The sequence below is a fragment of the Bufo bufo genome, chromosome 10 (genome assembly GCF_905171765.1).
Source record: "Bufo bufo chromosome 10, aBufBuf1.1, whole genome shotgun sequence".
Lineage (NCBI taxonomy): Eukaryota > Metazoa > Chordata > Amphibia > Anura > Bufonidae > Bufo > Bufo bufo.
The window spans coordinates 56,830,402-56,843,763 of NC_053398.1; the positions used below are offsets into that span (position 1 = coordinate 56,830,402).

Sequence of the window (13,362 nt, forward strand, 5' to 3'; positions counted from 1 at the left end):
GCCAGCTGGCGGCCTCTACTGACTAGTATACGTATGTTTATACCGTAACAGCCATGTACGGCCCCGCACCACGTGATATGACGGGCTCAGATGAGGCGTGGCCAGCCATTCCTATAGTACAGGCGATCGTAGTAAGGGGCGGGACAATACTGTACATGGGCGCATACATTGAGTTTGCAGTGGGCGTGGTCTCGTAGTGGCGGGGTTTTCGAGCGCGGTCCTGTCTAATCTGGCGGGAAGTGGACAGGTCTCCTGACAGAGGAGCATGGAGCGGTCACCGGAGCTGTATGTGCTGTGCGACCCGCAGAAGCCCCCTGTGCGGCTACAACGGTAAAGTAACGGGGGAGGCTTGTGTCGTGTCACCTGCCATAGGCCGAGTCTTCTGTCATCTCCCCGCCCGGGTTCTGTCACATCGCTGACAGCTCTGACTGGACGCATGCACTGGCTGCTCTCATAGACCACAGAATAGTTTTCTACAAAGTGTCTGACAATATCCCACCCATCATGTCACCAGCAGTGACTGACCCCGTCATGGCCCGGCTCCTGTCCGCTCTGTATATGATGGACGTCTGTGCAGTAAGGTTCTGTTCACACTGTGCATTTTTCTGACTGATTTCAGCCTGCGTTCTGTGCTGAAAACTGCAGCATCTGCTGTGAAACCGCCTCTGTCTGCGCAGGATTTTTACCTGCTCTTTTACTGAGCGCCCCAAGAATGGAAATCCCTATTTTTGGCATGGACACCAGGAGAAACCGCAATAAGCCGGGAGAGGGCCGCAGCACTGCGAATGGAAAACGCGGCAGTGTTTGCTGAACGCGGCAGACTTTGTCAAAATCCATTATGTCAACAAATCCCAGATCTGTGAGGAACCAGCAAAGTTTTTTACAAATCCACAGACTGCTGGTAAAATCCATGAGTGTGGATATCTGCAGCATGTCAGTGAATGGAGATCTACTGCAGACTGCACCTCTGCCATGCACAGGTGAAATCCACAGCAAAAATTCCACCTTTCATTTTACAAAGGAGCTGTCAAAATTGAATGGTGGAATCTGATTGGCTGCTGTGGGCAACTAAGCCAGTTCTACCTTACACCAGTTTGATAAATGACCCCATTGCACGGTTAGTAGGTCTTGGGGACCAGGTGCGGCCACCACTAGTACAATGCTGAAATGATCTGTTTGATAAGTTAGGAGTCTCTCACGTCACCAACACTCATCCCCCATCCTGAAGAATTAAAGGGGTTATCCAGGAATTTATACTGATGACCTATCCTCAGGATAGGTAATCCGTATGAGATCTATGGGGATGAGACGCCAGTGACATCACTGTACATCAGTCACTTGGCCTAATTGCAGCTCAGCCCCATTCAAGTCTATGGGTCTGAGCTGCAATACCAAGCACTGCCACTATACAGTATATGGCGCTGTGCTTGGAAAGCTGCCGGGAGCCTGCATCTATTACCTGAGCTCCGCTGAGTGCAGCAGCCCCCTGAAACAGCTCATCGGCGGGGACTTGGACCTCTGCCTATGTGATAATGATGTCCTCTCCTGAGGCCTAGCATTTACAATAATGTATACCTAGCTGAGGTATATGCAATGAGCAGGACCGTGGTACGGTTAGGCGGACGCCAAAATTATGCAGTGGGTCCGTATATGGATATAGAAGTCTATGGTTTGTTCGTGACGCCAATTGCAGCGTGCGCAGGGTACAGTCTCAGGGCCCTTTAAGGTGTTGCAACTCACGTACCAGGTGAGGAATGTCAGAGTGGTGTAATGTCTCTGTGTAGTAGTAGTAATAGTGTCAACTAGGGGTGCACCGAAATTCCGGCAGCCGAAAATATCGGCCGAAAATGCACCTAATCCACTTCGGCCGATATTGTTACATATCGGCCGAAAATATGGGGTGTGGGATTTGTCACCCACCATCTGCGGGCGGGCGCCGGGCGGGCGGTTTACTTTGTCACTGCATCTTTATTTTACCTTACAATCGTGAGGCTCCAGTAACTAACAACTCTGCAGGCAGAGCGGAGGCCGGCGTAACGTCACTTACTCACGTGACGCGCCTGCTCCGACCTCTTTATGAATGAAGGAGGCGGAGCAGGTGCGTCACGTGAGTAAGTGACGTTACGCCGCCCTCCGCTCTGCCTGCAGAGTTGTTACTGGAGCGTCACGATTGTAAGGTAAAAATGCAGTGAGTGATGCTGTGAGCAGCAGGGCCGGGGCTGTTATGGGTAGGGGGATCGGTCTATGGCACTGCTATGGGGAGGGGGGATCTGTGCACTGTTATGGGGAAAGGGATCTGTGCACTGTTATGGGGAAAGGGATCTGTGCACTGTTATGGGGAAAGGGATCTGTGCACTGTTATGGGGAAAGGGATCTGTGCACTGTTATGGGGAAAGGGATCTGTGCACTGTTATGGGGAAAGGGATCTGTGCACTGTTATGGGGAAAGGGATCTGTGCACTGTTATGGGGAAAGGGATCTGTGCACTGTTATGGGGAAAGGGATCTGTGCACTGTTATGGGGAAAGGGATCTGTGCACTGTTATGGGGAAAGGGATCTGTGCACTGTTATGGGGAAAGGGATCTGTGCACTGTTATGGGGAAAGGGATCTGTGCACTGTTATGGGGAAAGGGATCTGTGCACTGTTATGGGGAAAGGGATCTGTGCACTGTTATGGGGAAAGGGATCTGTGCACTGTTATGGGGAAAGGGATCTGTGCACTGTTATGGGGAAAGGGATCTGTGCACTGTTATGGGGAAAGGGATCTGTGCACTGTTATGGGGAAAGGGATCTGTGCACTGTTATGGGGAAAGGGATCTGTGCACTGTTATGGGGAAAGGGATCTGTGCACTGTTATGGGGAAAGGGATCTGTGCACTGTTATGGGGAAAGGGATCTGTGCACTGTTATGGGGAAAGGGATCTGTGCACTGTTATGGGGAAAGGGATCTGTGCACTGTTATGCCCATAACAGTGCACATATCCCCTTTCCATAACAGTGCACAGATCCCCCTCTCCATAACGGCGCCACCCACAGATCCCCCTCTCCATAACGGCGCCACCCACAGATCCCCCTCTCCATAACGGCGCCACCCACAGATCCCCCTCTCCATAACGGCGCCACCCACAGATCCCCCTCTCCATAACGGCGCCACCCACAGATCCCCCTCTCCATAACGGCGCCACCCACAGATCCCCCTCTCCATAACGGCGCCACCCACAGATCCCCCTCTCCATAACGGCGCCACCCACAGATCCCCCTCTCCATAACGGCGCCACCCACAGATCCCCCTCTCCATAACGGCGCCACCCACAGATCCCCCTCTCCATAACGGCGCCACCCACAGATCCCCCTCTCCATAACGGCGCCACCCACAGATCCCCCTCTCCATAACGGCGCCACCCACAGATCCCCCTCTCCATAACGGCGCCACCCACAGATCCCCCTCTCCATAACGGCGCCACCCACAGATCCCCCTCTCCATAACGGCGCCACCCACAGATCCCCCTCTCCATAACGGCGCCACCCACAGATCCCCCTCTCCATAACGGCGCCACCCACAGATCCCCCTCTCCATAACGGCGCCACCCACAGATCCCCCTCTCCATAACAGCGCCACCCACAGATCCCCCTCTCCATAACAGCGCCACCCACAGATCCCCCTCTCCATAACAGCGCCACCCACAGATCCCCCTCTCCATAACAGCGCCACCCACAGATCCCCCTCTCCATAACAGCGCCACCCACAGATCCCCCTCTCCATAACAGCGCCACCCACAGATCCCCCTCTCCATAACAGCGCCACCCACAGATCCCCCTCTCCATAACAGCGCCACCCACAGATCCCCCTCTCCATAACAGCGCCACCCACAGATCCCCCTCTCCATAACAGCGCCACCCACAGATCCCCCTCTCCATAACAGCGCCACCCACAGATCCCCCTCTCCATAACAGCGCCACCCACAGATCCCCCTCTCCATAACAGCGCCACCCACAGATCCCCCTCTCCATAACAGCGCCACCCACAGATCCCCCTCTCCATAACAGCGCCACCCACAGATCCCCCTCTCCATAACAGCGCCACCCACAGATCCCCCTCTCCATAACAGCGCCACCCACAGATCCCCCTCTCCATAACAGCGCCACCCACAGATCCCCCTCTCCATAACAGCGCCACCCACAGATCCCCCTCTCCATAACAGCGCCACCCACAGATCCCCCTCTCCATAACAGCGCCACCCACAGATCCCCCTCTCCATAACAGCGCCACCCACAGATCCCCCTCTCCATAACAGCGCCACCCACAGATCCCCCTCTCCATAACAGCGCCACCCACAGATGAATTTCATTCATGAAAAAGAATTATTAATAAAATCATTAAAAAAAAAGTTATTTTAAAGTATTTGGGCAAAAAGGCGGTTTCGGTTTTCGGTCAAGGGCATCCTGAAGTTTCGGTTTTGGACCAGAATTTTCATTTCGGTGCACCCCTAGTGTCAACGGTGTCTCCTACCTGGGTACGGCTGGACTCCTGGATCCTGACTCATTTGCAATAAATGAGTGTTGCTGCTAGTAGGAGTAATTGAGGGTTTTAGTAGCAGTAAATGAGATCCAGACTGGTAATATAATTCAACTTGTCTTTACTGGAGGCAGCATTAATCCATATGAGTTACAGCAATAGTCTTGGGTCCCAGCAGGTATTGGCAATATATGGCAGGGATCAATATCTCTTCTGCTTTTATCATGTGCCTGGAGAATATGTCAGGAATCTATATCTTCTGCTGTGTATGGGACTGACTAGCTGAGGAGGAATTTGGCTTCTCCTGGTCTCTGGATAGTACTCACAGTTCGCTCACAGGGAATGGCTCTTCCTGGAGATCTGGAGATGGCTGATTGCTTGTCAACCATCTGAGGCTGAAGGGCTCAGACTGGGGATGAAGATCTTTGGTCTCAGCCGAGACTCGATCCCTAGAACTGGGAGCTCCTACCAGCAGAGCCTTCCCCTAGCCAGGGTGGCTGGCACACTCACTTTAACTTCCTTTCCTCCCCATGGGAGGACATGGGCGAGCCCACTCTGCTCAAAGAGGGGGGAGCTAAACTGGAATAAACTATTCCAGTCTAGATATGCTAAACTGTTTCTAAGTCCCTGGTAACATTGCTGCCACCTGCTGGTGTACATGGAAATTACAGCAAAGTACATTCAGACAAGGCTTTCAATGCACATTTGTGAGGAATATCAAATAAAATCACATTAGATACCAAGGCACATGTTACCAACAAATAGTAGCGGGGAAAAAGAGTTTAGTAACATAACTCTGGGATGTTACATATATAGCCGCCATTTTGTCTTTTGTTTTTTCCCTAATAGAAAAGTCTGTAACAGAAAGGGGTAACAGTTTAAACACTCCTTTAGTTTACTGTGTGCTATTTGGAATATGAAATGTATCACCGAAAAAGATGCAAAAAAGTTTAAATAACTGACAAACCCATTTTCAAACCCGCAAGTAAAAAAACGGAAATGTTTGTGGTCGTGAATGGGAGAAAATGGATGGTCTAAATATACCATGTTATAAATTAGTATTTTTCCTATTTCCCAGATCGTCTCGTTCTCATGATACTCTCAAGTTCACTGCCACCTTGCCAGTCCCTTCCCAGGTGCTGGTCTTCAGTATGGGTGACTGGTCAGGATTGTCTAGTGACGGTAAAGTGGAGGTTCAGCTGGAAGTTGGTGGAGGAGCTGTGGTCAGAATGGGAACCCTGACCCATGAAGCAAGGTAAGGATGGCATGGCTGCAGAGTCGTCTTGTGCTCCCGTCTCAGACACAAAACCTGAGATTCTGGAGACAATAATTTTTATTAGAAACAAAAAAATTTCAGTACAGTGAAAATGTAAACAATAGAAAAAAACACTTTAATGACAATATTTTGGTAATACAGAAGTAAAAAAAATTACATCTAATTTGCAATGGAATATAGTGAAAAACCTGAGAGATTTAGCGGACTTCAAGTTTTACCATATGTTTCAGTGTGTTAGTGAATTTGGGGTGAATGAAACCAAAACCGCATTCACACATGCAGCGTAAGGGCTTGTTCACACGACCGTGCCGTGTTTTGCGGTCTGCAAATTGCGGATCCGCAAAGCACAGATGACGCACATGTGCCTTCCGCAGTTAACGGAACGGACGGCTTATTGTAGAAATGCCTATTCTTGTCTGCAAAACCGACAAGAATAGGACATGACTTATGATTTTTGCGGGGGCACGGAACGGAGCAACGGATGTGGACAGCACACAGAGTGCGCTCCGCATCTTTTGCAGCCCCGTTGAAGTGAATGGGTCCGCACCCGAGACTCAAAAAATGCGGCCTGGATGCGGAACCAAACCCCGGTGAATGAGCCCTAAACCAGATATTTTCTTGACTTTACCTGGAGGAGTTGTATGTGTAAATGGAAACATCCGCAATATCTGTCCCGACTTTACCCAGACTTTTTCTCCCCAGTGCCCAAGTACTAAATCTGGGTTTTGTCTGTGAGCGTATTTGTGAACACAGCAGTGAATGTTCCGCAAAATCACAGTGGGCGTGTACTTCCCGAAATATTTCCCCTGTAGTGAGAGCGAACCTCTCCGGGCTGATAGCTACATTTATGAAAGGCTAAATCTAGTAAATCTCCAGACATGAAATTTCTGAAAACAGCTAAAATTGAGCATTTGTTAGACTTACTGAATCAAAATCAATTTTAACCGAGGTTTTCAGATCCTGACGTACACCAAAACTTGATGACTAAAATTAAAACAGTTTTCCAGGATTTTTATACTGATGACCTATCCTCAGGATAGGTCATCAGTATCTGATCAGTGGGGGTCTGATACCCAGGACACTGGCCGATCAGCCGTTTTGAGAAGGAAGTGGCACTCCTGCCAGCTCCGCGGCCTTCTCACAGCTCACCAAGCACAGTGCCGTCCGTACATTGTATAGCGGCTGTGCTTGGTATAAAAATCTCGGAAAGCTTCTTTAAACTAAAATTTAGCGGCCCAGATTTACTAATCCTATAATGGCATAAACTTTTAGACCTGCACCACATTTATTACAGGAGCTCAGACTGAGTGATGGATCTGGTGAAGGGAGGGACTGTTCTCTGACTCTATACCGACTATTGGTTGTCATAATGAGACAGGTTTTTACCCCAGTATTGTTGTGCATTTTTTTTATGCACAATGCTGTCTCTTAGGGCCCTCTCATTTCTACTAAGCTCCGTCCCTTGCCAAGCATCTCAAATAAAAGTGTAGCAACCCTAGATCCGCCAAATTGTGCTAATTTGTGACACTTTTTACACAGATGTTTGGCGCAGATACATTCATCTGGGCCAGAGTTTGTACAGGGGCATATAGTTACTCGGTGAGCCCCCATATGGTGCCTCTACAGTTTTCCGGGTATTTTTGTCTGTATGTGGATGTTGCAGTACACGCAAACTATTTATAAGACTTTTTGTGACTTCATTTTTTTTCTTTCCCAATATAAGAGTAACTTGTATTGCATCCATTCATTTGTAATGTGGATTTACAGATGTTTCCTGTGGGAGCATACGTCCGAGGATGACTACAAAAGCTGCAAATCAGGAAACGGAGAGTTTTCGATCAGCATGGTTATACAGAGACAGGTATCATGTATTTTTTTACATATATGTTCCAGTCTGTATTAAACAAGTCGACTTGTGTATGTTTATTGCCAGCAGTCTGCAATAAAGGTCCAATTTATTGAAGAAAATCACAGAAATAAAATAATAATGCACTTAGTAAAGTAGATGCAAGCATTATATATGGACAAAGTCCTCACTCTGATATGATAATATCTGAGACACTTCTGAGCCCGCCTACCAAGCGCCAAGGTGGTCTCAGGTCAGGCGGGTCCTAGGCTAAACCTACCTAAGCCATTGGGCTTCTATGTTCAGGAGCGCAGACGCCGCACATATATAATGCTTGCATCTACTTTACTAAGTGCATTATTATCTTATTTCTGTGATTTTCTTCAATAATATGGCCATGGACATCCGCACATTTATATATCATACCGTGCAGGATGTTTTTATCTTAGTTTTTGGTGTGATTTTTTTTTGTCTATGTAGTATTTGCTTAAGGGAGTGGCACCTTCAAGTGTGAATGCGCACCTACTTTTTCTTGGGAGTAGCATTCCTCTGTAGGGTTGTTGCGGGTATCGCTTATTTCCAAGAGGGCGTGGCTACAGTTGGTTCTCGCAGGCGCCCGACACTCTTACCCTAGTGTTATATGGGTGCCACCAGTGCATTCGATGGCTATTCATCGTTACATCCTTCTTTTGGTGCTGGTTTCACACCTGATTATGACATCCTCTGTCTTCCAGGGGGTTGCTGGCATCACCCCTCTCCATGGGCCTCTGTTGCTCCGGTCAGTCCTGATATTGTCCGCGTCAATACGTAATACATACTCTGTTGTATTTACCTAGTGAGTACGTTCCAGCGGGTCGACTCTTTTTGCTGACTCCGTATTCTCTATCCACCACTCCCCATTCTCTGGGGAAGTGGTTATACTGGCGACTCTGATTTAGCTCCTACAGCTTGTTTTCCTTCACAGGTGCAGCCTGTCGCTAATGTTCGAGTTCATGGTCGCTGCAGTGGACATCCCCCTCTGGTAGGGGTCCTACCCTGGAGCTAGCTTGGCAGTTGCGCCTGTTCAGCACCCTTCGGGTAGAATTTTTAGGGTTAGCTCCACGTGACTGGGGCAGTGTGGCACGTGTTTTCTATGGATAGTATCGGGCCTCTGCCTCGTTTTTTTGCGTTGCCGGGGCAAGCGCTGGCTACCACTGTGGTAGCGGTATTATTTTCCCTACATGCTTGGGTTCTTACTACACAGCCCCTCGCTAGGCGGTGGACTCTTTAGCACCGGATCGGGGCTTCTACGGGTGTTCCCTCCTCTGCTGGGATATGGGGCTGGCATTGCAGTGTGACTTCCCTTGCCTGGCTTCCTTCTCGGGCGGAGTTCTTTTGGCACGGCCGCTTGATCTTTGGCTACTTCTGTATAACGTCGGTCTCTTACAGGGTAGGGTCTAGGGTTGAGCGATATACCGGTATCACGATATACCGCGGTATTAAAAAAACGGCGATATGGCGATATCGCCGTTTTGTAAATACCGCGGTATTTCGTGACGTCATAGGAGCGGTCATGTACGCTGACCGCTTCTAAATCTGCGGCCGCCCGCCCCAGCATGAACCGATACGGGACATTTGCAGAGTACTTCTACTCGTGCAAATGTCCCCGATACCTGCTGGCCGCTTGCGGCGGCGCTCTTAGCAGTTCGGCCGGCGTGGGGGAGGGAAGGAATTCTGTCACTCGCATTTCCTGCACCCGACCTCTGAGAGGACGCTGTGATCCGCGCAATTAACCCCTCAGGTGATCACAGCGTCCTCTCAGAGGTCGGGTGCCGGGAATGTGGGCAGTGCCCCCCTCCTCCCTCCCTCCCCAGTATTAATCATTGAGGCCACAGGGTCGTCCCCCCATCATTGGTGGCAGTGGGCCCCCCCTCCTCTCTCCCTCCCCAGTATTAATCATTGGAGGCCACAGGGTCGTCGTCCTCCTCCTCCCCCCATCATTGGTGGCAGTTTGCAGTTCCGATCGGAGTCCCAGCAGTGTAATGCTGGGGCTCCGATCGGTTACCATGGTAGCCAGGACGCTACTGAAGCCCTGGCTGCCATGGTATGTTAGTGAGCAGCATTATACTCACGTGCGTCGTGGGCGCTCCTTCTTCTCATAGGTCTGTGCGGCGCATTGCTAATGCTATAAGCCTTAGCAATGCGCCGCACAGACAGAAGAAGGAGCGACCGGCGGCCACGACGCACGTGAGTATAATGCTGCTCACTAACATACCATGGCAGCCAGGGCTTCAGTAGCGTCCTGGCTACTATGGTAACCGATCGGAGCCCCAGCATTACACTGCTGGGACTCCGATCGGAACTGCAAACTGGCACCAATGATGGGGGGGAGGAGGAGGACGACCCTGTGGCCTCCAATGATTAATACTGGGGAGGGAGGGAGGGAGGAGGGGGGCCCACTGCCACCAATGATGGGGGGACGACCCTGTGGCCTCCAATGATTAATACTGGGGAGGGAGGGAGGAGGGGGGCACTGCCCACATCCACCAATGATGGGGGGACGACCCTGTGGCCTCCAATGATTAATTCTGGGGAGGGAGGAGGGGGGGCCGACTGCCACCGATGATCGGGGGGAAGACCCTGTGGCTTCCAATGATTAATACTGGGGAAGGAGGGGGGGCCCACTGCCACCAATGATGGGGGGATGACCCTGTGGCCTCCAATGATTAATACTGGGGAGGGGGGGGGGCCCACTGCCACCAATGATGGGAGGGGCACCCTGTGGCCACTGCCACCAATGATTAATACTGGGGGGGGGGTGCACTGCCCACTGCCACCAATGATGAGGGGGGGGGAGACCCGGTGGCGACTGCCAGCAATGATTAATACTGGGGGGAAGGGGCACTGCCACCAATGATGGGGAGGGGGACCCTGTGGCCACTGCCACAAATGATTAATACTAGGGGGGGGGGGGTTACCAGAGGGGGCTGATAAGAGGGAGAGGCTGGGGGGAGCTGATCAGAGGCTGGGGAACTGCCCGTTTGCCCCCATACAGTATAACGTCTCCTTGTGGCCGCCCCCATACAGTATAACGTCTCCTTGTGGCTGCCCCCCATACAGTATAACGTCTCCTTGTGGCTGCCCCCATACAGTATAACGTCTCCTTGTGGCTGCCCCTATACAGTGTAACGTTTCCTTGTGGCTGCCCCCATACAGTATAACGTCTCCTTGTGGCTGCCCCCATACAGTATAACGTCTCCTTGTGGCTGCCCCATACAGTGTACATCTCCTTGTGGCTGCCCCCATACAGTATAACGTCTCCTTGTGGCTGCCCCCCATACAGTATAACGTCTCCTTGTGGCTGCCCCTATACAGTGTAACGTTTCCTTGTGGCTGCCCCCATACAGTATAACGTCTCCTTGTGGCTGCCCCCATACAGTATAACGTCTCCTTGTGGCTGCCCCATACAGTGTACATCTCCTTGTGGCTGCCCCCATACAGTATAACGTCTCCTTGTGGCTGCCCCATACAGTGTAACGTCTCCTTGTGCCCCCCCCCCCCCATACAGTGTAACGTCTTCTTGTTGCCCCCCATACAGTGTAACGTCTTCTTGTTGCCCCCCATACAGTGTAACGTCTCCTTGTGGCTACCCCATACAGTATAACGTCTCCTTGTGGCTGCCCCCATACAGTATAATGTCTCCTTGTGGCCCCAAGTGTTTTTTTCTTCTAAATGGGCATTTATCGCGATATATATCGTTATCGCGATAAATTTCTTAATATCGTTATCGTGGGAATATTTTTGATATCGTCCAACCCTAGTAGGGTCTTAGACCTAGCCTATTGCTTCTCCTGCCTTTCCCCCTCTGGCTCATGGTTCATTGTCACCCCGTATGCCTTGGTAGTTCCTACGTTGCTACCTTCCCTCACCTGCGTTGCATGGGGTATTCGTTTGGTGCCTTTCCATTCCAGACACGATCTGGTCCTAACTGGTGGGCTGTGATGCCCTCCACATTCTTCCTCCTACAGGGACTCTTCCAGTGGTCCGGGTGTGCTAACGGTATCTGCACAAGAGCTTCCGCCTTCTCTCCAGAGCCAGTGTTCCGGAAGCATCCGCCATGGAGGTCCTGATTCTCCTTGGCGGGAGTTTCTTCCCCTCCTTCGCAGGGTTCTACGGAAGGTCTGGATGGAGGACATTCAGACATATCCTAGTCTCTCCGAAACGGACTCTTTGTGCGTGATACGCCGACCTCGTTCTCCTGGAGACGTCCCTTGGTCGCTGCCACTCAGAGACGTCCTTCTTTCAGGGGGTTCAGTCTTACATGACCTTTTCAATGACGGCGTGGCTATTGAGACCGCCGTTCTAACGTGAAGAGGGTTTTTCGGCGGATACCTTCCTCACTATGATTCAGGACAGGAAGTCTGCATCGCCAGTATCTATTCTGGGATCTGGGATTACTATTTTTGCTTATCTTGCTTAAAGAGGACCTTTCACCACTCCTGACATGTCTGTTTTTAATAGCTTCATGCATTCCCTATGTAATAACAATTCTGGAACATCTATTCTTATGTCTCTGATATACTATTCCTTTATTTCTACTAGAAGTTATAAATGAATTGCTATTAGCCTTCAGTAAGGGTACAGAGGGGAGGTAACTAGTTGGGGGGAGGGTGTCCCTGCACAGTCTCACTCTATCCAATCAGTGATGCAATTTTAAGACTGTGCAGGTACCCCCCCCCCCCCCCAACTTGTTACCGCCCCTCTGTACCCTTACTGAAGGCTAATAGCAATTCATTCATAACTTATAGTGCAAATAATAAATGAATGGCACAACATAGAGACATAAGACTGGATGTTCCAGAATTGTTATTACATGGGGAATGCATGAAGCTATTAAAACAGACATGTCAGGAGTGGTGACAGGTCCTCTGTTAAAAAGCAATTAAGTCATATGTACCACAAAATGGTACCAATAAAAACTACAGCTTGTCCCCCAAAAAAGAAGCCTCCACACAGCTCTATCAATTAAAAAAATAATGCTATGGCAACACAAAACAGTTTTTTTTTCCCACAAAAGGTGTTTTTATTGTTCAAAGGTAGTAAAACGTAAAAAAAAACATTGGTCGGGATTCCTGTTTTTACTTTTTCTTCCAGGAACGGCTACAAAGATAAAAAAATACAATTAATCCTGCAAAAAACAAACCATCAGAGTTCCGTTGACTAAACAAAAAAGTTTATGGATCTTTGAATGCAATAAAGAAAAGATTATCTTGGTCCTTGAGGCAAAAACATGTCTGGCCCTGAAGGGTTTAAATGGGTTCTCCCACAAAGAATATTACTTATAGTTAAATCTGTAAATGGTTTTTTTTTGTATTTCCATGTATTACAAGTTTTATATTTAGAGATATTACACAAATAATATTAGGCCAGACACAGACGAGTGAGTTCAGTGAGAGAAACTCTGTGTTAGAGTTTCCATTCTGAAGTCTGAGAGGATCGCACAGAGTTATAATGATTTATAATGCTCTGTCCCTGCGAGACCTGGAATCTACTGAATAAGGCCTCATCCATACTACCGTATCTGTTCTTGTGGATCCGTATAACACGGATACTGGCCATGTGCGCTCCACATTTTGCGGATCGGAACGTCAAGAATAGGACATGTTCTACACTGCTCAAAAAAATAAAGGGAACACTTAAACAACACAATGTAACTGCAAGTCAATCACACTTCTGTGAAATCAAAC

General features: G+C 49.6%; 1 protein-coding gene across 1 annotated transcript in view; it reads left to right on the top strand.

Annotated features, from left to right (window-relative positions):
• The first annotated feature begins 205 nt into the window (after nt 1-205).
• The window catches only part of LOC120980992 (RING finger protein B-like), a 50,364-nt gene continuing 37,207 nt past the window's right edge, over nt 206-13,362 (top strand). Inside the window, exons 1-3 of the mRNA XM_040410428.1 lie at nt 206-330; nt 5,593-5,769; nt 7,558-7,651. Coding sequence (XP_040266362.1) covers nt 266-330; nt 5,593-5,769; nt 7,558-7,651 — 336 coding nt within the window. The 5' untranslated portion in view covers nt 206-265. The remainder of the gene's footprint in view (nt 331-5,592; nt 5,770-7,557; nt 7,652-13,362) is intronic.